Genomic DNA, 23,462 nt, shown 5'->3' with positions numbered 1-23,462 from the left:
TCTTCCTCCGCATCATCGGGAGTTGTCTCCCGCACATACCGAGGGTACCGTCCTTCACGAACCGGGGTTGTTTCATCACCTTCGTTACGGGTGTCGCTGATTGAATCATCATGTTGGGACAATTCTTCGTGCCCCTCTACGTTGTGCGTGATGATGTCATTAGCTGCCATATCTTTTTTTTCTAAGTAACAAATCAAAACAAGTTAGTAATAAACGTAAGGATCAAAGCAATTACGTAACTGTCTAAGCCCTACGGTGGACGCCAAACTGTTTACCCTTAAAACTGTACAATTAAATTTGTTACGTGGTTTATAGACAAGCGAACTGATTTGATCCAAAAATGATAAAGAAATAAGATTAAAAATGAGATTTAGCAATTGAAATTGAAGAAGATGGCGCCGGGCGCAATGCCTCCGAGGACAGAAGTGAAAGCAATGATAAAGAGCAAGTAAAGTTATTTAATTGAGAGCAAAAGTAAAATACAATATATGTTTGCAAAGAATTTTGTGTGTTTATTATAATGGTTGTTTAGCGTGATATTTATAGCTTTACCTTGGGAAATAAGATCCTAGGATCAAGCTCTTTTTAAATGATAATAAAAGAGTCATTGATGAATATGTAACGGCAGGCTATGAATGCAAATATTCTTTATAGCGGTTGCTTATTTAATATTAGAGAATATTCCTTCATTGAATTCTATCCAATGAAAAATTCTTGATCTCCCCCCGTTAAATATGCTCCAGTCAGGATTTGCCCGGTATCAATTACATTCGTTGTGTCCGATATTGGTCATTGCCTGACTTGACTTTTTCTTACCTTGGGTTCCACGTGTCATGCTACCATTAGACCATCTGTTATAAATCAATTTTACCCCGTACACATAACATATACCAGAAGAAGACTTATATTTACTAGTGGAGCAATGTGTAGAAAAATGATAAAAATTGAGGATCACCTGGCAAAAGTTAGTTGTTAATATATCCAAAAGTTAGTTAAGAAAGAACATGCCTTAAACTCCATACTCCATTCAAACTACATATATTGGTCCAGTAATATCGGATAAAATTTTCTCCTTCCTTTGTCCCAATGACACGAGTCTTAATATCATTCAATCTACATCTAATTCTCTGAAATTTTCAATTAAAATGCAAAATACTAGTCTGATTTTATGTTAAAATTTCCAGTGTCCTTTTTTCATTGAAGTTGGATCAATTTCTTCACCTTCCCTTCTATATTTTAGATTCATTTCTCTAAAAAAAAAATTTGGAATGAAAGAGAAATGAAAATCAAGATTCAAGAATTTTAGTTGGTAAATTGCAAGGCATAAAGGGCTTGTCTTGCTAAATTACCAGATAGAAGGGACAAAGGGAAGGAGCTGATCAAATTTTCTGTTGCAGAAGCTACAAAAATGAGGAAGACTCAATTAAAATCCTCTAGGAGTTCTGTGAATGAGACAAGGACCTCCAACAAATATGATGACTCAGATGGCTTGGCCACCATTCTTAGAAGTGTTACTATGCATCCAGGTTGAGATATCCCAATTTCTCCTTTACTTTTATGTAGAAGCGGATCCAGAGTTTAAACTTGATTGGTTCAACATTTTGAGTTCTTACCGTTTCAATTACACTTTAAAATTATGGGTTGGAAATATAATATTGTCATAATTTTAGTAATTTTTCATATATATATATATATATTTATGTTATGTGTCGAATATACTGGGGTCGATTGGGAATACACAATGATCTTGATCTTTATAAGATCCTTTTATATTCAGATTTCTCTTGAAACTATTGGAGACATTGATCTCTGGATATATATGATGCAATAAGCCTTTATGTCTTAATAAATTTGTCAAGCTACCTGAAAGGCTTTTTGGTATAAATGTCCGTAATACGGAAATCAACCTTTTCACAATACGTTTTAAATAGCACGGTTAACACAAGGTGCAAATAGCACACATAGATAATAGACTAAGAGAAGATCAGTTGAGTATGTTTGGTCATATCTTACGTCGATCCAAATGTAATAGGTGTGAAACCATGGTGAATGAAGGTGCTAAAAGGAGATGAGATAGACCCAAAATCACATAGAAGAAAATTATCTCGAAAAACCTACAATCTCTTGGATCCATGTAGGGGAAAAAAGTGCAGTCGAAGAAAAAGATCTATATAGACAATACCAATTAGCTGAGATGAAGTTTTAATAGTATGTTTACCTCAGGTACAATTTCTAAGAGTCTTTTAGTCTTGTCAGAGATTTATATGATAGGAGAACTTCTACTAGTAGACAAACTATATTGGTATTATGTTTATGTTATATAATATTGGCTGAGACAGACTTAAATGGAACGACATGGACACTTAGGATTAATGTAGTGGACCCCAACTTGCTTGGGATTGGGCGTAATTGCTGTTTTAGTAGTATCCCAAATAGCCATTATTGAGGAGTTGTTTGTAGCCTTTGATTCTTAAAAAATAAATCCTGGTGTTTAAATATCCAAATTATGAATCACATCATATGGCATAATTGACCAGTGTAATGACATAATCTTTCCTTGGTTACAATGTTCAGCGAAACTTAAATATAAGGGCAGCCATGTCTAGCCCTGATTCATTCAAAGATCTGTCCAATTTTAACTTGTTCTTGATTAAATAGTGCATAAATGTATGAAAATTCAACATCTGAGCAGGTGTCAGCAAGCAGAAGATGATAGCTGAAGATATACTTCGATATGGGAATGTAAACATTTCAGCAGAAGTATTCACGTTCCGCGAGTTGGCTCATGCAACAGACAACTTCAATCCTGAGTTTCTAGTAGGTGAAGGTGGATTTGGGAGAGTCTATAAGGGACACCTCAAAAGAACTAATCAAGTATGTCATTTTTTTGCTGTCTATTATCTCTACCTCTAGTGGTTATTATGTAGATGTAAACAACTGTTTCAGTTTCATCGTCAAATGTGTTTCATGTCCAGGTTGTTGCTGTCAAACAACTTGACAGGAATGGAGTTCAAGGAAACAGGGAATTTCTTGCAGAAGTCTTGACTTTAAGTCTCGTTAACCATCCAAATCTTGTCAATCTGATAGGCTATTGTGCTGATGGCAACCAAAGAATTCTCGTCTACGAATTTATGCACAATGGATCTCTAGAAGATCATCTTCTTGGTATGTGTCCTTTTGTCAAATTTACAAAACATGTACACCGATTATGTATATATATTTCTGCATATTATATGTATATTTGTACTTAACATACAAAATATATACATTTTCCGGCTATCATTTTTATATGTAATTTTCCTTCAAAAAAGATTATCAAAGAAGATGGTTGCAACATACTAATTCTTCTGCTTCACAGGTTTGCCATCGAATAAGAAGCCATTGGATTGGTACACAAGAATGAAGATAGCTAAAGGCGCAGCGCAAGGGCTAGAATACTTGCATGATATTGCCAATCCTCCAATAATCTATCGCGACTTCAAAGCATCCAACATATTATTAGATGAGTGCTTTATTCCAAAGCTCTCGGATTTTGGTCTTGCAAAGTTAGGTCCAACAGGAGGCGAGGATCACGTTTCTACAAGAGTTATGGGGACCTATGGATACTGTGCACCAGAGTATGCTATGACTGGACAGCTGACATCTAAATCTGATGTATATAGTTTTGGAGTTGTTCTTTTGGAGATTATTTCAGGGAGAAGAGCTATTGATAATACAAGATCACCAGAGGAGCAAAACTTAATTTCTTGGGTTAGTTGATAGCTCTTTCATAATTGAATTAGCTTACTCATTTGGCATCTTCAGTAGCACTGAAAAGAAAGTAGATAGTTTAATTTTCCACACCTAAAACGATTTAGCTTCAATAATACAACAACGATAAGCCATCCCTTCCTTCTATTTCTTTTGCTATCCCTAAGATGTTTTACTATAATCTAGATATTTCTTCTGAAATTTATGGTGTTGAAATATTCGTCTTCCTAACAACCCTTTGGTTATGTACGATTTCACTGCTTTTGGCAGAAGTGTATATAATAGTGTATGATGGGGACTATAATTCTCGACCAGGCTAGACTAGGCCGGCCCAGCCCCTAAGTTTCCAGTGGGTAATGAGGGTGCGAGCTGGAGGAGGGTGAACTGGTCCAACACCCGGCTCCTAACCCCGTTTTTGGGGTCCGATCCTAACCGGTTTGAGTCTTTTTATGTTTTTTGTAGTAGGCGAAAATCATAAAATATAGTGGATTTTGCGTTTTCCACTCTTAAGGAAAGATTTCTTTTAAACAATGGACAAACCTTTTATGTTTTTGGATTGGTCCCGGGTTCCAAATTGGGGTTTTGGGGGGGGGGGGGGAGGGGGGCCAGCAGTCCAGACGTTGAGCCTTTGGATTGGCTCAGTCCCGCTCCTTAGTGATTGAACCAGCCCACTTGTCATGTATAATGGAGACATAAGCCATAGTAAAGAGTAGAATTTGATGTTTTCCCTTGTTATATTGAATCATTTCTAATGTTAGCTGCATTATTATATATACTGATAGTGTAAAGATTTTTACACCGTCGATTAATTTCAATATTTGATAACAGGTTAATTACCATTTTATTACTTTTGCAGGCCAAACCACTTTTCAAAGACAAGAATAGGCTCGACGAAATGGCTGACCCATTGCTAGGAGGAAATTACCCTGTAAAGGGACTTCGTCAAGCTCTTGCAATTGCAAATATGTGTCTCCAAGATGAAGCCAACACTAGACCTCTGATTTGTGATGTTGTTACTGCTCTTGAGTACTTAGCTATGCCAAAAGATGAAGACGCGAACACAACAGAACTAGAGCTGGATACTGCTGATGAGTTCTGTCTCAAGGAGTTAACAGAAACTAATTGCGTGTCATGAGATGAATCACCTTTGTCCTATTTCCAAATTTTGCTCTGCTAAGAAAAGCAGAAAATAACAGCCTTTAGCTTATTGCTGATTGTAGACTTCTGTACTTTTTTGTTGTTTGAGAAATGTAACAAATTTAAGAGTTTTGACTTTTGATGTGAAGATTGTTGTCTTCTGTACATTTTGATGTTTGAGGTCTGCATACACATTATCCTTCCCAGACCCCACAACGTGGGAATACACAAGGTATGCTGTTGTTATTGAAAAATATAAGGGAAAAAAATGAGTTTTGATATGAAATTCTGATTGCTTGTCAAATGGAAAACAGAAACCAATGTGCTAAAAGAGATTAAGAGAACCTCTTTAGGTCTACCAGTAAAGTAGAGATTAAGAGTGACCTATATGTGTACACATTTCAAATATCTTTTTTTATATGTATATATAGTTCGAGCTGAGAGTAACAATTTCAGTTAAATCCACCGAACCTGTCCTAAATCCGTCTCGGTGTAACTGAACTTGGCGATTTCCTCCTTCCATTGCTTCTTCTCTTCTTTTTCCATTTCATCGTACAGGACCCGAAACTAGGCCAGTAACTGCAAACTTGGTTAGATGCAATCATAACCAAACTTGCAATGAAAGCATATATTATCTAAAAACAATCAAACCAAAAATTAAGCGGCATGACATATATACCCGGGGCGGTCCAACGAATTTTGTGGCCTAAAGCCAAACTTTACAAGGGGTCTTAACTTTTTTTTTTAAAAAAAAAATTATTATTTTTTATTTGAAGTCTATTTTTCTAGTTTTGTTTTAGATGAAAAGTTATTAAACAAAAATTAAAATCAATTTCTTCCAATAAATCTTTCTCAATTGACAATATAGCTAATCCATTTAACCCCTCTTGAGACATTGTTGATCTTAGTTAAGATTTTATCAATTTTAATTTTGAAAAACCTCTTTCCGCTGAAGTAACGATAACGTGAGTTATTAACATTATTCTATAAGCAATATATGCATTTGGAAAAGAATCAAATCTTTTTATTTGATCGAGTATATCAATTAAACTGTTATTTTCTAATTGTACTATTTTTCTTAACACTTTTAATTTAGAAAATAAATCTAAATCACCAATATCAGATTGATTATTATGCTTTAAGGAACATTCAAGATTAAGGCAATATTTTTCTAAATTTCCATCATCTAGTGATCTTAGTTTTTTAACGCTAAATAGAAAACCAAAAATATTCTCATATGCTTCGAATTGTTCAAATCTATTTTGAAGTGAAAAATAGCCTTGTCGAGGGATTTTTAGATTTCATTTTTTTAAGCGAATATTCCACTAAGCTTAGTGCTTAGTGGTGTTTTTTATTAATAATAACAAAATCCAGATACAAATTGTATCGATGTCTAACCAAGTACAAAAGAGTAAAACAAGAGTGTACATCAATCCTAGTACCATAACTGAGTAGTGAACTCAATTGTGATATTACAAAAAGTGCTACTAATTGTTTATCCGAGACCAAACCCACAAGACCTACATAGCATAGTACTGTAAAGGCCTTGAGTTTGTGATTTCGCTTGCAATATTCTCGTAGTAGCCTTGCATATATGTGAACAATCCAGTCAGTTATAGCTTCTTGATCCCTTATATAATCTGTATGTGATTGACATTTGACCTCCCATAGCCCGTATTTTCGCACCAAGAACACATCTCACAGTGTATGGAGCTGGACCCTCTATACTTCAGAGACGTAATAGAAGTTCCTTTCAGCTTGCGATCTTTACTGTTGTTGTCATCTCTAATCAGCAAAAGGAAGCAGAAGCATTGGACATACCATGTTAATATCCATAGCTTCCCAGTTTCTCTCTTTAAGTTGCTCCCACAGATTGTATGCCACCTACAAGCCTTCATTCTTTTTTGTGTTGTATTGAGCTGAACCATTTATTGGTTACACCAATAGGGATTGAGTATCAAAGATACTAATACCACCCTAATAAGTTTGGCCAATACATATAGAACATCCCCCTCCTTTGTACCTGCAAAAAAGAAGTTATCGTTAGTGAAAAAAGACTTCCTACTCTCCTCCTTCCAGATTTGAGTAGGAGGTTTATGATGTTCATGGTGTTCAACTCCATGTCCTGTAACACCTTGACGCATGTCCAGTAACCTTTCCATCTAGGCTCCCCACCACACTCTCCAAAACACCTCTTCTTCAGTTATCATCATGAATGATTGGGTTTACACCTCCTTACTCTAATATATGGGACTTGCATTTTATCACTATTCAAGATTTTCTTCCCATGAGTGTCCAAATAACCAAATGATTCAGCCTGAATATGAGCATTCAACTCTAAAGTTAAGTTTGCCAGGTGATCAGCTAGCTTATTCCCTTCCCTAAGCACATGAGTTACTGCCACTACACACCTAGACATAAGATTAGGAATTTCTTCCACTTGTCCCACAATATGCCATGGTGGTTCCCATATTTCATCCAGCACTCTCTTCATCAATAATGAATCTGTCTCAATGACACAAGGAGGTAACTTTGATCGTACTATGTACCTTAGAGCTTCCAGGATTGCTTTTACTTCAGCAACATTATTGGTGGCATCATGGATTTCCTCTGCTTGTGCATACAGTAAGTCACCAATTTCATCTCTAATACAGAAAGCATATGAAGCTCTACCATTTCCTTTGCATGCTCTGTCGCGCCTCCGTTTTCTCGCAAAATCGGGTTTCGACAAGTGAAAACTATTTTAAAGGAGTTATTAAAAGAGGAGAGTCGTTACCTAATGGTTTAAGGTACGTTAGGGCACCTATTATACAAATGACTCTGTTTGACTAGTCAACGCCACCAAAGATCGGGCAAGGGCTCAAGTTATCTCAAAGAGAAGGTGTTAGGCACTCCTTGAGGTCCATAATTGTGGGTCTCGGCTGAACTTAAGATTATGATTAAGCTAAGTGATCAAATAAATAAAGGAGTTCAGAAGTCACAGAACTTTATTATAATATGATTAATACAGATCTTAATGCGAATATAGGGATACAACTATTTAGATCTAATAACAACATATAAAGAGGAGGGGGGTCCTAAGTTTTTTAGCCTAAAGGATCACCCTGTGTAACATAAATAATACTTCGTAACTCCCTCAAGATGGGGTGTTACTCATATTATTCAGCGGGCACAGACTATCATCTCCTGCTACCCGATTACTATGTTAAAGTTGTTACCTAAAAGCGTTCTAATTCAATTATAGGTCGTACTCTATGCGTGCATTACCCCTCCCATACCTATGATCTAGGAGGGCATTGGACCTCTATTTAGGGTGGTTCTAGACTTAAACTTAGGCTGATCAAAATGATAAAACTAGGAGACATGCAAAACACATTGGACTTCAAATATGGCAATAAATGGGCTCAAGTTTGCCTCCGCACTTAAGCAATAAATGCACGCAAACACATATGCCAAACAGGAATCTTCAGAATCATATAGACATGCTTTCTAGGCGATCAAAGTATGCAAGTGATTTCAGATGCATGATATAGCTTATAGACGGAATCATGCGGGTATCATACGCTAATTGTTGAGAGTTTTAAGTTACCAATCCTATATGCATGATGCCTAAGTGATTTACGTAGTTGGCTACAACGGAATCTGCTAGGGAAAGAGTCCCAAAATTATTCATACGACGCGCATGAAGCAGTGTTTGAATGGTCTAGCATTAACCAATTATAGCGAGCAATTATTTCCTATAGGTGGGATCTCTAACGCATAGTACTTTAGAGCTTGTTTTATTATACTTAGTCCTATGAACAAGATTTCTAGTGGACAATGTGATACAATAGAAAATGAAATGATCAAAATCTTGTAGGCATGATTTCTAGTGAATAACTGAAGTGAATTGAAGAAAAATTCATTTTGTTCCTATAGGTAGGTTTCTAATGCGGTTGAAAGCAGTCATGCAAATTGAAAGAGTGCTCACTTCCTATAGGCATGTTGTCTATAAACACGTAGAAGTAGACATAGCATTTGAACTCATGTTTAATGGTAAACATGCAATGTATGTGTGCTTCTCCTAATGTCATGATCTCTACAGTACTCATGTAATTGAATAACACATATAACGAACAGATTATCAAGTCCTATAGGCATGCCATCTACCCATAGCATGTAAATATTAAAATCTACCCCATTCCCTTTTACTAACAACTCCAATTGTTGATACAAAGATTATTACAGGACTAACAATGAGTAAAAATATTATATAACAGTGAACAGACCCATAGCATACCCAAATAAAATAACTAAATACCCAACCTTACTGGGCCTTCAACAAAGAGCCACATTCAATACACGATCATGGGTCCATAGAAGAAGAGCCCATGCCCGCTCAAATGAGCCACATCACCAAGTGTTGCACCACTTGGAACGACCTATATAGACATGTAGTCCATGATAGGGAAATAAAGTATTAGGGATAATTTTGGAGGTTGAAAGAATGACTAGGACCAAGCCCTAGTGTGTCAGAATTCACAAGGGTCTCAATTGGACCCCTAGCAGTGCTCACACTAGGGAGGCCAATAATAGAACCTAGGCAGCCTTGGCTTTCAGCCGGCTAAGAATGAAGAGTTCAGAATAACATAAGTTGCCAATGATAAAAATGGATAGAAATTAGGTGATACATTCATATCCTAAATTAGACATAGCCAAATTGAGCATATAGATTAATTAATCAAACAAGCCAGTAGGTTCAGCAGGACAACAAAGCACCACATAGATATCCTCATATGTAATGTCCCAAGTCACCGATTTATTTTAAAATCCCAAATCGAGAAAATTTGACTCTATTTATGGTCCGCGAACACAGAAGACCGGGTAAGGAATTCTGTTAATCCGGGAGAAGGTGTGAGGCACTCCCGAGTTCCGTGGTTTTAGCACGGTCGCTCAACTATTAATAATTGGACTAATTATCTGATTTATTACATGTTTGAACCTATTGTGCATTTTATTCCTTTTAACCGCTTTTAATATTTATGAAAATCATTTAAATAAGTCGCGATGTCGCGCACTTATTATTTTTGTACACATTGAGAATCGCGTCATGTGAAACGTACCCGCGACTCACAACATGTTTATTTTAATTAATATTTAAAGTTATGGTCGAGTCACATGAAACGCACACTCGAATTGGGATTATATATCGCGACCATGCCATGGGAACCGTACCCATGACCACGATGATTTATTATTAATCGCGCCTAAAGCAAACTACGATGTTCATGAATTGTTCTCCCTAAAAAGAACTTTGAAATTATTGAGGCCACAAATTATGAAAATTATTGCGGAGAAATGATGTGATTTAATTGTTAAGCTAATGGGCCAAGATACAGAGGTGATTGTCATTTATTGAATTGGCTTGACAAATAATGCATTTGGCCCATATTTCGCGGCAAATAGATCAATCCAACTTGATTCCAACTAAAATTCAGGCAGCCCAATTAATAATCATCTTAAAACTTTCGGCAAACAATTCATCAATTACTACAAAGATATTCTCAAATCACAAACTAAAGAAGTCTTAAAACGAAACCAATACGAGCACACAAACATATGGATAGAAATTCATGAACAAAACAGAAATAAAAAAAATGATTAAGGAATCTGAATTAAAGGAAAGGTGGAATGAATCTTTCTATCTCAATAACTATTTTTTGCATACTGCTTATCAAACACCTTTAATCAAATGAAACATACACAGCTCAGTACCAACCTATGTGGATTCTAAACCATTCTTTCACAGATAAGCTAAACAACAACAATAATTTCATACCAAAATATATCTGAGAACAATTTTATGAAGAACATACTTCGCCGCACAAGGTTCGAGTTTTTTAGAAAAGATGAAAGCCAAATAAAGCTGGAATCAACGGGTTTGAAGCTCAACAAGCAATCTCAAAAGCAGCAAAATTCCTCAGCAAACCCAGAAATCGACGCCAAAACTGGAAGAAGTTGAAACAGTCCTTTAAATTCTAGGTTTCTCCTTTTGTTTGAAGCCCTTTGGATTTTTTTTGGTTTCAGATCTGAAATCTCGAACTAAACCAAGCACCCCTACTGCACCTCGATCGGAACTCCGAGCGAATTCAAAATAGAACCCGAGTCAACTAATTCGCACCAAAAATTAATCACTAACCAGGGATCCAAACTTGGTTGATTATGATTCAGAAGGGTGGGACTACGGCGATGATAGATGTGTAGAGTCGTGAACCGAGAAGATGCGAAAATAGAAGCCTTGTTCTTTCTCGCCGTCACTCTCTTCTCTTCTCTGTTTCCAAAATCCCCCTCTTTAATCTAATTCTGTCCCCTCCCTCTATTTCGTTCTCTTCTTTTGTTAGATGGGGTGACTGGTTTTTCCGAAAATGGGGGAGGGATCCGTTCTCTATGTATGGTTTCATTTGTTCCAAAAAAAAGGTAGAAAATATTTTTTTGAATTTTGATTTCATTTGTTTTCTTTTTCTAATGAAAGACTCCTACAAATAAAATATTTTTTGGTTTAAAATTTTTCTTATTTTTTATTTGTTTGGGATTTTCTAAAAAAAAAAGATTCCTAAAGAAGGAAATAAAGGAAATATTTTTGGATTTTTAAAAAATGGAGGCCGGAACCGATGAGGTTTGCCTACGTATCTCACATCCGGTGAGAATCAGACCCGCGTAGTTCATCAGTTTTGATGGAACTGAGGAAACATGACCTTTGAAACATTGGCTTATTTTCTCTCTTTTCTTTTTCAAAATTTCAGCATAGCTTCAGAATTATTCAAATACCTACCTCTCTCTTGATTTTTTTCTTTTTTCTCTTTTTTTTTTTGATTTTCTTTCCCTATTCTAGCAGCCAGTCAACATGCAAGCCGAAACAAACAAATGCGCAAGTAGCACGTAAGATGCATCATGATAGTCTTTTTAATTTGGGTACACCTTTCCTAGACGGACCCAACCCCTATGTTGAGTCCCCAAAGTCAAATGCACATGATGCAAGCAAACGTACCTACTAGGGATTCGACATGAGGTTATGTCATTCTAAGTTTAAAACCTAGGTGTATTGTTCTAGACCTGGCTTACCCGAGCGAATAACTCGAGCCGGGGGAGGGGGGAGGGCAGCATACCGGGAATACAGAAGCTTCACCGGCTTTGCAACTTGTCCGAACCTCGTTCTAAAATCAGGATATGACTCTAATAGAAAAGAAACCACGCGAAGCGCACGCTTCCCAAAAGATTTAGAAGACTCAATGAGAAGAGGGTTTCGTAACAGTTTTATATATAGTTCACGGCAATATCAAAGCGGTAAAGAGCGACAATTAGCACATTAGGCTCAAATAATAAATATCAGACAATCATGAAAGCCAAGCATAACAGTTATCTAAGCTCGAATTCTGAACCCTGAACCAGAGATTCTGGATTCTTTTCCCCAGCAGAGTCGCCAGAGCTGTCACACCTCCTTTTTCCCGAAAGAGATAAGGAGGTTTTTTCAATTTAAGTGATATTAATCGAAATGGGATTATTTATTTATTTCAGAGTCACCACTTGGAATAATTTATGGTGTCCCAAGTCACCGGTTTATTTTAAAATCCCAAATCGAGAAAATTTAACTCTATTTATGGTCCGCGAACACAGAAGATCGGGTAAGAAATTCTGTTAATCCGGGAGAAGGTGTGAGGCACTCCCGAGTTCCGTGGTTTTAGCACGGTCGCTCAACTATTAATAATTGGACTAATTATCTGATTTATTACATGTTTGAACCTATTGTGCATTTTATTCCTTTTAACCGCTTTTAATATTTATGGAAATTATTTAAATAAGTCGCGATGTCGTGCACTTATTATTTTTGTACACATTGTGAATCGCGTCACGTGAAACGTACCCGCGACTCACAACATGTTTATTTTAATTAATATTTGAAGTTATGGTCGAGTCACATGAAACGCACACTCGAATTGGGATTATGTATCGCGTCCATGCCATGTGAACTGTACCCATGACCACGATGATTTATTATTAATCGCGCCTAAAGCAAACTACGATGTTCATGAATTGTTCTCCCTAAAAAGAACTTTGAAATTATTGAGGCCACAAATTATGAAAATTATTGCGGAGAAATGATGTGATTTAATTGTTAAGCTAATGGGCCAAGATACAGAGGTGATAGTCATTTATTGAATTGGCTTGACAAATAACGCATTTGGCCCATATTTCGCGGCAAATAGATCAATCCAACTTGATTCCAACTAAAATTCAGGCAGCCCAATTAATAATCATCTTAAAACTTTCGGCAAACAATTCATCAATTACTACAAAGATATTCTCAAATCACAAACTAAAGAAGTCTTAAAACAAAACCAATACGAGCACACAAACATATGGATAGAAATTCATGAACAAAACAGAAATAAAAAAAATGATTAAGGAATCTGAATTAAAGGAAAGGTGGAATGAATCTTTCTATCTCAATAACTATTTTTTGCATACTGCTTATCAAACACCTTTAATCAAATGAAACATACACAGCTCAGTACCAACCTATGTGGATTCTAAACCATTCTTTCACAGATAATCTAAACAACAACAATAATTTCATACCAAAATATATCTGAGAACAATTTTATGAAGAACATACCTCGCCGCACAAGGTTCGAGTTTTTTAGAAAAGATGAAAGCCAAATAAAGCTGGAATCAACGGGTTTGAAGCTCAACAAGCAATCTCAAAAGCAGCAAAATTCCTCAGCAAACCCAGAAATCGACGCCAAAACTGGAAGAAGTTGAAACAGTCCTTTAAATTCTAGGTTTCTCCTTTTGTTTGAAGCCCTTTGGATTTTTTTTGGTTTCAAATCTGAAATCTCGAACTAAACCAAGCACCCCTACTGCACCTCGATCGGAACTCCGAGCGAATTCAAAATAGAACCCGAGTCAACTAATTCGCACCAAAAATTAATCACTAACCAGGGATCCAAACTTGGTTGATTATGATTCAGAAGGGTGGGACTACGGCGATGATAGATGTGTAGAGTCGTGAACCGAGAAGATGCAAAAATAGAAGCCTTGTTCTTTCTCGCCGTCACTCTCTTCTCTTCTCTGTTTCCAAAATCCCCCTCTTTAATCTAATTCTGTCCCCTCCCTCTATTTCGTTCTCTTCTTTTGTTAGATGGGGTGACTGGTTTTTCCGAAAATGGGGGAGGGATCCGTTCTCTATGTATGGTTTCATTTGTTGCAAAAAAAAGGTAGAAAATATTTTTTTGAATTTTGATTTCATTTGTTTTCTTTTTCTAATGAAAGACTCCTACAAATAAAATATTTTTTGGTTTAAAATTTTTCTTATTTTTTATTTGTTTGGGATTTTCTAAAAAAAAAAGATTCCTAAAGAAGGAAATAAAGGAAATTTTTTTGGATTTTTAAAAAATGGGGACCGGAACCGATGAGGTTTGCCTACGTATCTCACATCCGGTGATAATCAGACCCGCGTAGTTCATCAGTTTTGATGGAACTGAGGAAACATGACCTTTGAAACATTGGCTTATTTTCTCTCTTTTCTTTTTCAAAATTTCAGCATAGCTTCAGAATTATTCAAATACCTACCTCTCTCTTGATTTTTTTCTTTTTTCTCTTTTTTTTTTTGATTTTCTTTCCCTATTCTAGCAGCCAGTCAACATGCAAGCCGAAACAAACAAATGCGCAAGTAGCACGTAAGATGCATCATGATAGCCTTTTTAATTTGGGTACACCTTTCCTAGACGGACCCAACCCTTATGTTGAGTCCCCAAAGTCAAATGCACGTGATGCAAGCAAACGTACCTACTAGGGATTCGACATGAGGTTATGTCATTCTAAGTTTAAAACCTAGGTGTATTGTTCTAGACCTGGCTTACCCGAGCGGATAACTCGAGCCGGGGGAGGGGGGAGGGCAGCGTACCGGGAATACAGAAGCTTCACCGGCTTTGCAACTTGTCCGAACCTCGTTCTAAAATTTGGATATGACTCTAACAGAAAAGAAGCCACGCGAAGCGCACGCTTCCCAAAAGATTTAGAAGACTCAATGAGAAGAGGGTTTCGTAACAGTTTTATATATAGTTCACGGCAATATCAAAGCGGTAAAGAGTGACAATTAGCACATTAGGCTCAAACAATAAATATCAGACAATCATGAAAGCCAAGCATAACAGTTATCTAAGCTCGAATTCTGAACCCTGAACCAGAGATTCTGGATTCTTTTCCCCAGCAGAGTCGCCAGAGCTGTCACACCTCCTTTTTCCCGAAAGAGATAAGGAGTTTTTTTCAATTTAAGTGACATTAATCGAAATGGAATTATTTATTTATTTCAGAGTCACCACTTGGAATAATTTATGGTGTCCCAAGTCACCGATTTATTTTAAAATCCCAAATCGAGGAAATTTGACTCTATTTATGGTCCGCGAACACAGAAGACCGGGTAAGGAATTTTGTTAATCCGGGAGAAGGTGTGAGGCACTCCCGAGTTTCGTGGTTTTAGCACGGTCGCTCAACTATTAATAATTGGACTAATTATCTGATTTATTACATGTTTGAACCTATTGTGCATTTTATTCCTTTTAACCGCTTTTAATATTTATAGAAATTATTTAAATAAGTCGCGATGTCGCGCACTTATTATTTTTGTACACATTGTGAATCGCGTCACGTGAAACGTACCCGCGACTCACAACATGTTTATTTTAATTAATATTTGAAGTTATGGTCGAGTCACATGAAACGCACACTCGAATTGGGATTATGTATCGCGACCATGCCATGGGAACCGTACCCATGACCACGATGATTTATTATTAATCGCGCCTAAAGCAAACTACGATGTTCATGAATTGTTCTCCCTAAAAAGAACTTTGAAATTATTGAGGCCACAAATTATGAAATTTATTGCGGAGAAATGATGTGATTTAATTGTTAAGCTAATGGGCCAAGATACAGAGGTGATTGTCATTTATTGAATTGGCTTGATAAATAACGCATTTGGCCCATATTTCGCGGCAAATAGATCAATCCAACTTGATTCCAACTAAAATTCAGGCAGCCCAATTAATAATCATCATAAAACTTTCGGCAAATAATTCATCAATTACTACAAAGATATTCTCAAATCACAAACTAAAGAAGTCTTAAAACAAAACCAATACGAGCACACAAACATATGGATAGAAATTCATGAACAAAACAGAAATAAAAAAAATGATTAAGGAATCTGAATTAAAGGAAAGGTGGAATGAATCTTTCTATTTCAATAACTATTTTTTGCATACTGCTTATCAAACACCTTTAATCAAATGAAACATACACAGCTCAGTACCAATCTATGTGGATTCTAAACCATTCTTTCACAGATAAGCTAAACAACAACAATAATTTCATACCAAAATATATCTGAGAACAATTTTATGAAGAACATACCTCGCCGCACAAGGTTCGAGTTTTTTAGAAAAGATGAAAGCCAAATAAAGCTGGAATCAACGGGTTTGAAGCTCAACAAGCAATCTCAAAAGCAGCAAAATTCCTCAGCAAACCCAGAAATCGACGCCAAAACTGGAAGAAGTTGAAACAGTCCTTTAAATTCTAGGTTTCTCCTTTTGTTTGAAGCCCTTTGGATTTTTTTTGGTTTCAAATCTGAAATCTCGAACTAAACCAAGCACCCCTACTGCACCTCGATCGGAACTCCGAGCGAATTCAAAATAGAACCCGAGTCAACTAATTCGCACCAAAAATTAATCACTAACCAGGGATCCAAACTTGGTTGATTATGATTCAGAAGGGTGGGACTACGGCGATGATAGATGTGTAGAGTCGTGAACCGAGAAGATGCAAAAATAGAAGCCTTGTTCTTTCTCGCCGTCACTCTCTTCTCTTCTCTGTTTCCAAAATCCCCCTCTTTAATCTAATTCTGTCCCCTCCCTCTATTTCGTTCTCTTCTTTTGTTAGATGGGGTGACTGGTTTTTCCGAAAATGGGGGAGGGATCCGTTCTCTATGTATGGTTTCATTTGTTGCAAAAAAAAGGTAGAAAATATTTTTTTGAATTTTGATTTCATTTGTTTTCTTTTTCTAATGAAAGACTCCTACAAAAAAAATATTTTTTGGTTTAAAATTTTTCTTATTTTTTATTTGTTTGGGATTTTCTAAAAAAAAAAGATTCCTAAAGAAGGAAATAAAGGAAATTTTTTTGGATTTTTAAAAAATGGGGACCGGAACCGATGAGGTTTGCCTACGTATCTCACATCCGGTGATAATCAGACCCGCGTAGTTCATCAGTTTTGATGGAACTGAGGAAACATGACCTTTGAAACATTGGCTTATTTTCTCTCTTTTCTTTTTCAAAATTTCAGCATAGCTTCAGAATTATTCAAATACCTACCTCTCTCTTGATTTTTTTTCTTTTTTCTCTTTTTTTTTTTGATTTTCTTTCCCTATTCTAGCAGCCAGTCAACATGCAAGCCGAAACAAACAAATGCGCAAGTAGCACGTAAGATGCATCATGATAGCCTTTTTAATTTGGGTACACCTTTCCTAGACGGACCCAACCCTTATGTTGAGTCCCCAAAGTCAAATGCACGTGATGCAAGCAAACGTACCTACTAGGGATTCGACATGAGGTTATGTCATTCTAAGTTTAAAACCTAGGTGTATTGTTCTAGACCTGGCTTACCCGAGCGGATAACTCGAGCCGGGGGAGGGGGGAGGGCAGCGTACCGGGAATACAGAAGCTTCACCGGCTTTGCAACTTGTCCGAACCTCGTTCTAAAATTTGGATATGACTCTAACAGAAAAGAAGCCACGCGAAGCGCACGCTTCCCAAATGATTTAGAAGACTCAATGAGAAGAGGGTTTCGTAACAGTTTTATATATAGTTCACGGCAATATCAAAGCGGTAAAGAGCGACAATTAGCACATTAGGCTCAAACAATAAATATCAGACAATCATGAAAGCCAAGCATAACAGTTATCTAAGCTCGAATTCTGAACCCTGAACCAGAGATTCTGGATTCTTTTCCCCAGCAGAGTCGCCAGAGCTGTCACACCTCCTTTTTCCCGAAAGAGATAAGGAGTTTTTTTCAATTTAAGTGACATTAATCGAAATGGAATTATTTATTTATTTCAGAGTCACCACTTGGAATAATTTATGGTGTCCCAAGTCACCGGTTTATTTTAAAATCCCAAATCGAGGAAATTTGACTCTATTTATGGTCCGCGAACACAGAAGACCGGGTAAGGAATTTTGTTAATCCGGGAGAAGGTGTGAGGCACTCCCGAGTTTCGTGGTTTTAGCACGGTCGCTCAACTATTAATAATTGGACTAATTATCTGATTTATTACATGTTTGAACCTATTGTGCATTTTATTCCTTTTAACCGCTTTTAATATTTATAGAAATTATTTAAATAAGTCGCGATGTCGCGCACTTATTATTTTTGTACACATTGTGAATCGCGTCACGTGAAACGTACCCGCGACTCACAACATGTTTATTTTAATTAATATTTGAAGTTATGGTCGAGTCACATGAAACGCACACTCGAATTGGGATTATGTATCGCGACCATGCCATGGGAACCGTACCCATGACCACGATGATTTATTATTAATCGCGCCTAAAGCAAACTACGATGTTCATGAATTGTTCTCCCTAAAAAGAACTTTGAAATTATTGAGGCCACAAATTATGAAATTTATTGCGGAGAAATGATGTGATTTAATTGTTAAGCTAATGGGCCAAGATACAGAGGTGATTGTCATTTATTGAATTGGCTTGATAAATAACGCATTTGGCCCATATTTCGCGGCAAATAGATCAATCCAACTTGATTCCAACTAAAATTCAGGCAGCCCAATTAATAATCATCTTAAAACTTTCGGCAAATAATTCATCAATTACTACAAAGATATTCTCAAATCACAAACTAAAGAAGTCTTAAAACAAAACCAATACGAGCACACAAACATATGGATAGAAATTCATGAACAAAACAGAAATAAAAAAAATGATTAAGGAATCTGAATTAAAGGAAAGGTGGAATGAATCTTTCTATCTCAATAACTATTTTTTGCATACTGCTTATCAAACACCTTTAATCAAATGAAACATACACAGCTCAGTACCAATCTATGTGGATTCTAAACCATTCTTTCACAGATAAGCTAAACAACAACAATAATTTCATACCAAAATATATCTGAGAACAATTTTATGAAGAACATACCTCGCCGCACAAGGTTCGAGTTTTTTAGAAAAGATGAAAGCCAAATAAAGCTGGAATCAACGGGTTTGAAGCTCAACAAGCAATCTCAAAAGCAGCAAAATTCCTCAGCAAACCCAGAAATCGACGCCAAAACTGGAAGAAGTTGAAACAGTCCTTTAAATTCTAGGTTTCTCCTTTTGTTTGAAGCCCTTTGGATTTTTTTTGGTTTCAAATCTGAAATCTCGAACTAAACCAAGCACCCCTACTGCACCTCGATCGGAACTCCGAGCGAATTCAAAATAGAACCCGAGTCAACTAATTCGCACCAAAAATTAATCACTAACCAGGGATCCAAACTTGGTTGATTATGATTCAGAAGGGTGGGACTACGGCGATGATAGATGTGTAGAGTCGTGAACCGAGAAGATGCAAAAATAGAAGCCTTGTTCTTTCTCGCCGTCACTCTCTTCTCTTCTCTGTTTCCAAAATCCCCCTCTTTAATCTAATTCTGTCCCCTCCCTCTATTTCGTTCTCTTCTTTTGTTAGATGGGGTGACTGGTTTTTCCGAAAATGGGGGAGGGATCCGTTCTCTATGTATGGTTTCATTTGTTGCAAAAAAAAGGTAGAAAATATTTTTTTGAATTTTGATTTCATTTGTTTTCTTTTTCTAATGAAAGACTCCTACAAATAAAATATTTTTTGGTTTAAAATTTTTCTTATTTTTTATTTGTTTGGGATTTTCTAAAAAAAAAAGATTCCTAAAGAAGGAAATAAAGGAAATTTTTTTGGATTTTTAAAAAATGGGGACCGGAACCGATGAGGTTTGCCTACGTATCTCACATCCGGTGATAATCAGACCCGCGTAGTTCATCAGTTTTGATGGAACTGAGGAAACATGACCTTTGAAACATTGGCTTATTTTCTCTCTTTTCTTTTTCAAAATTTCAGCATAGCTTCAGAATTATTCAAATACCTACCTCTCTCTTGATTTTTTTCTTTTTTCTCTTTTTTTTTTTTGATTTTCTTTCCCTATTCTAGCAGCCAGTCAACATGCAAGCCGAAACAAATAAATGCGCAAGTAGCACGTAAGATGCATCATGATAGCCTTTTTAATTTGGGTACACCTTTCCTAGACGGACCCAACCCTTATGTTGAGTCCCCAAAGTCAAATGCACGTGATGCAAGCAAACGTACCTACTAGGGATTCGACATGAGGTTATGTCATTCTAAGTTTAAAACCTAGGTGTATTGTTCTAGACCTGGCTTACCCGAGCGGATAACTCGAGCCGGGGGAGGGGGGAGGGCAGCGTACCGGGAATACAGAAGCTTCACCGGCTTTGCAACTTGTCCGAACCTCGTTCTAAAATTTGGATATGACTCTAACAGAAAAGAAGCCACGCGAAGCGCACGCTTCCCAAAAGATTTAGAAGACTCAATGAGAAGAGGGTTTCGTAACAGTTTTATATATAGTTCACGGCAATATCAAAGCGGTAAAGAGCGACAATTAGCACATTAGGCTCAAACAATAAATATCAGACAATCATGAAAGCCAAGCATAACAGTTATCTAAGCTCGAATTCTGAACCCTGAACCAGAGATTCTGGATTCTTTTCCCCAGCAGAGTCGCCAGAGCTGTCACACCTCCTTTTTCCCGAAAGAGATAAGGAGTTTTTTTCAATTTAAGTGACATTAATCGAAATGGAATTATTTATTTATTTCAGAGTCACCACTTGGAATAATTTATGGTGTCCCAAGTCACCGGTTTATTTTAAAATCCCAAATCGAGGAAATTTGACTCTATTTATGGTCCGCGAACACAGAAGACCGGGTAAGGAATTTTGTTAATCCGGGAGAAGGTGTGAGGCACTCCCGAGTTTCGTGGTTTTAGCACGGTCGCTCAACTATTAATAATTGGACTAATTATCTGATTTATTACATGTTTGAACCTATTGTGCATTTTATTCCTTTTAACCGCTTTTAATATTTATAGAAATTATTTAAATAAGTCGCGATGTCGCGCACTTATTATTTTTGTACACATTGTGAATCGCGTCACGTGAAACGTACCCGCGACTCACAACATGTTTATTTTAATTAATATTTGAAGTTATGGTCGAGTCACATGAAACGCACACTCGAATTGGGATTATGTATCGCGACCATGCCATGGGAACCGTACCCATGACCACGATGATTTATTATTAATCGCGCCTAAAGCAAACTACGATGTTCATGAATTGTTCTCCCTAAAAAGAACTTTGAAATTATTGAGGCCACAAATTATGAAATTTATTGCGGAGAAATGATGTGATTTAATTGTTAAGCTAATGGGCCAAGATACAGAGGTGATTGTCATTTATTGAATTGGCTTGATAAATAACGCATTTGGCCCATATTTCGCGGCAAATAGATCAATCCAACTTGATTCCAACTAAAATTCAGGCAGCCCAATTAATAATCATCTTAAAACTTTCGGCAAATAATTCATCAATTACTACAAAGATATTCTCAAATCACAAACTAAAGAAGTCTTAAAACAAAACCAATACGAGCACACAAACATATGGATAGAAATTCATGAACAAAACAGAAATAAAAAAAATGATTAAGGAATCTGAATTAAAGGAAAGGTGGAATGAATCTTTCTATCTCAATAACTATTTTTTGCATACTGCTTATCAAACACCTTTAATCAAATGAAACATACACAGCTCAGTACCAATCTATGTGGATTCTAAACCATTCTTTCACAGATAAGCTAAACAACAACAATAATTTCATACCAAAATATATCTGAGAACAATTTTATGAAGAACATACCTCGCCGCACAAGGTTCGAGTTTTTTAGAAAAGAAGAAAGCCAAATAAAGCTGGAATCAACGGGTTTGAAGCTCAACAAGCAATCTCAAAAGCAGCAAAATTCCTCAGCAAACCCAGAAATCGACGCCAAAACTGGAAGAAGTTGAAACAGTCCTTTAAATTCTAGGTTTCTCCTTTGTTTGAAGCCCTTTGGATTTTTTTTGGTTTCAGATCTGAAATCTCGAACTAAACCAAGCACCCCTACTGCACCTCGATCGGAACTCCGAGCGAATTCAAAATAGAACCCGAGTCAACTAATTCGCACCAAAAATTAATCACTAACCAGGGATCCAAACTTGGTTGATTATGATTCAGAAGGGTGGGACTACGGCGATGATAGATGTGTAGAGTCGTGAACCGAGAAGATGCGAAAATAGAAGCCTTGTTCTTTCTCGCCGCCACTCTCTTCTCTTCTCTGTTTCCAAAATCCCCCTCTTTAATCTAATTCTGTCCCCTCCCTCTATTTCGTTCTCTTCTTTTGTTAGATGGGGTGACTGGTTTTTCCGAAAATGGGGGAGGGATCCGTTCTCTAAGTATAGTTTCATTTGTTCCAAAAAAAAGGTAGAAAATATTTTTTTGAATTTTGATTTCATTTGTTTTCTTTTTCTAATGAAAGACTCCTACAAATAAAATATTTTTTGGTTTAAAATTTTTCTTATTTTTTATTTGTTTGGGATTTTCTAAACAAAAAGATTCCTAAAGAAGGAAATAAAGGAAATTTTTTTGGATTTTTAAAAAATGGGGGCCGGAACCGATGAGGTTTGTCTACGTATCTCACATTCGGTGAGAATCAGACCCGCGTAGTTCATCAGTTTTGATGGAACTGAGGAAACATGACCTTTGAAACATTGGCTTATTTTCTCTCTTTTCTTTTTCAAAATTTCAGCATAGCTTCAGAATTATTCAAATACCTATCTCTCTCTTGATTTTTTTCTTTTTTCTCTCTTTTTTTTTTTTGATTTTCTTTCCCTATTCTAGCAGCCAGTCAACATGCAAGCCGAAACAAACAAATGTGCAAGTAGCACGTAAGATGCATCATGATAGTCTTTTTAATTTGGGTACACCTTTCCTAGACGGACCCAACCCCTATGTTGAGTCCCCAAAGTCAAATGCACGTGATGCAAGCAAACGTACCTACTAGGGATTCGACATGAGGTTATGTCATTCTAAGTTTAAAACCTAGGTGTATTGTTCTAGACCTGGCTTACCCGAGCGGATAACTCGAGCCGGGGGAGGGGGGAGGGCAGCGTACCGGGAATACAGAAGCTTCACCGGCTTTGCAACTTGTCCGAACCTCGTTCTAAAATTTGGATATGACTCTAACAGAAAAGAAGCCACGCGAAGCGCACGCTTCCCAAAAGATTTAGAAGACTCAATGAGAAGAGGGTTTCGTAACAGTTTTATATATAGTTCACGGCAATATCAAAGCGGTAAAGAGCGACAATTAGCACATTAGGCTCAAACAATAAATATCAGACAATCATGAA

At 36.7% G+C, this 23,462-nt stretch overlaps 1 protein-coding gene and 1 long non-coding RNA gene across 2 annotated transcripts; one reads left to right on the top strand and one right to left on the bottom strand.

Annotated features, from left to right (window-relative positions):
• The first annotated feature begins 1,006 nt into the window (after positions 1-1,006).
• Positions 1,007-5,035, top strand: LOC104091636 (probable serine/threonine-protein kinase PBL23). The gene is made up of 5 exons (XM_009597016.4): positions 1,007-1,526; positions 2,693-2,874; positions 2,976-3,165; positions 3,359-3,750; positions 4,607-5,035. The coding sequence occupies exons 1-5, from the start codon at positions 1,409-1,411 to the stop codon at positions 4,883-4,885; spliced, it is 1,161 nt and encodes a 386-aa protein (XP_009595311.1). The 5' UTR covers positions 1,007-1,408; the 3' UTR covers positions 4,886-5,035.
• Positions 5,036-6,178: 1,143 nt separating this feature from the next.
• Positions 6,179-13,533, bottom strand: LOC138896797 (uncharacterized). Its single transcript, XR_011410216.1, has 2 exons — positions 10,743-13,533; positions 6,179-6,910 (listed from the first exon to the last, which is right to left on the bottom strand). It is a non-coding gene; the product is annotated as an uncharacterized lncRNA (long non-coding RNA).
• Between the last annotated feature and the right edge of the window lie 9,929 nt (positions 13,534-23,462).

The sequence above is a fragment of the Nicotiana tomentosiformis genome, chromosome 8 (assembly GCF_000390325.3).
Source record: "Nicotiana tomentosiformis chromosome 8, ASM39032v3, whole genome shotgun sequence".
Taxonomy (NCBI): Eukaryota; Viridiplantae; Streptophyta; class Magnoliopsida; order Solanales; family Solanaceae; genus Nicotiana; species Nicotiana tomentosiformis.
The sequence above is the reverse complement of the archived record's forward strand: the minus strand, read 5'-3'. Positions and strand labels throughout refer to the sequence as shown.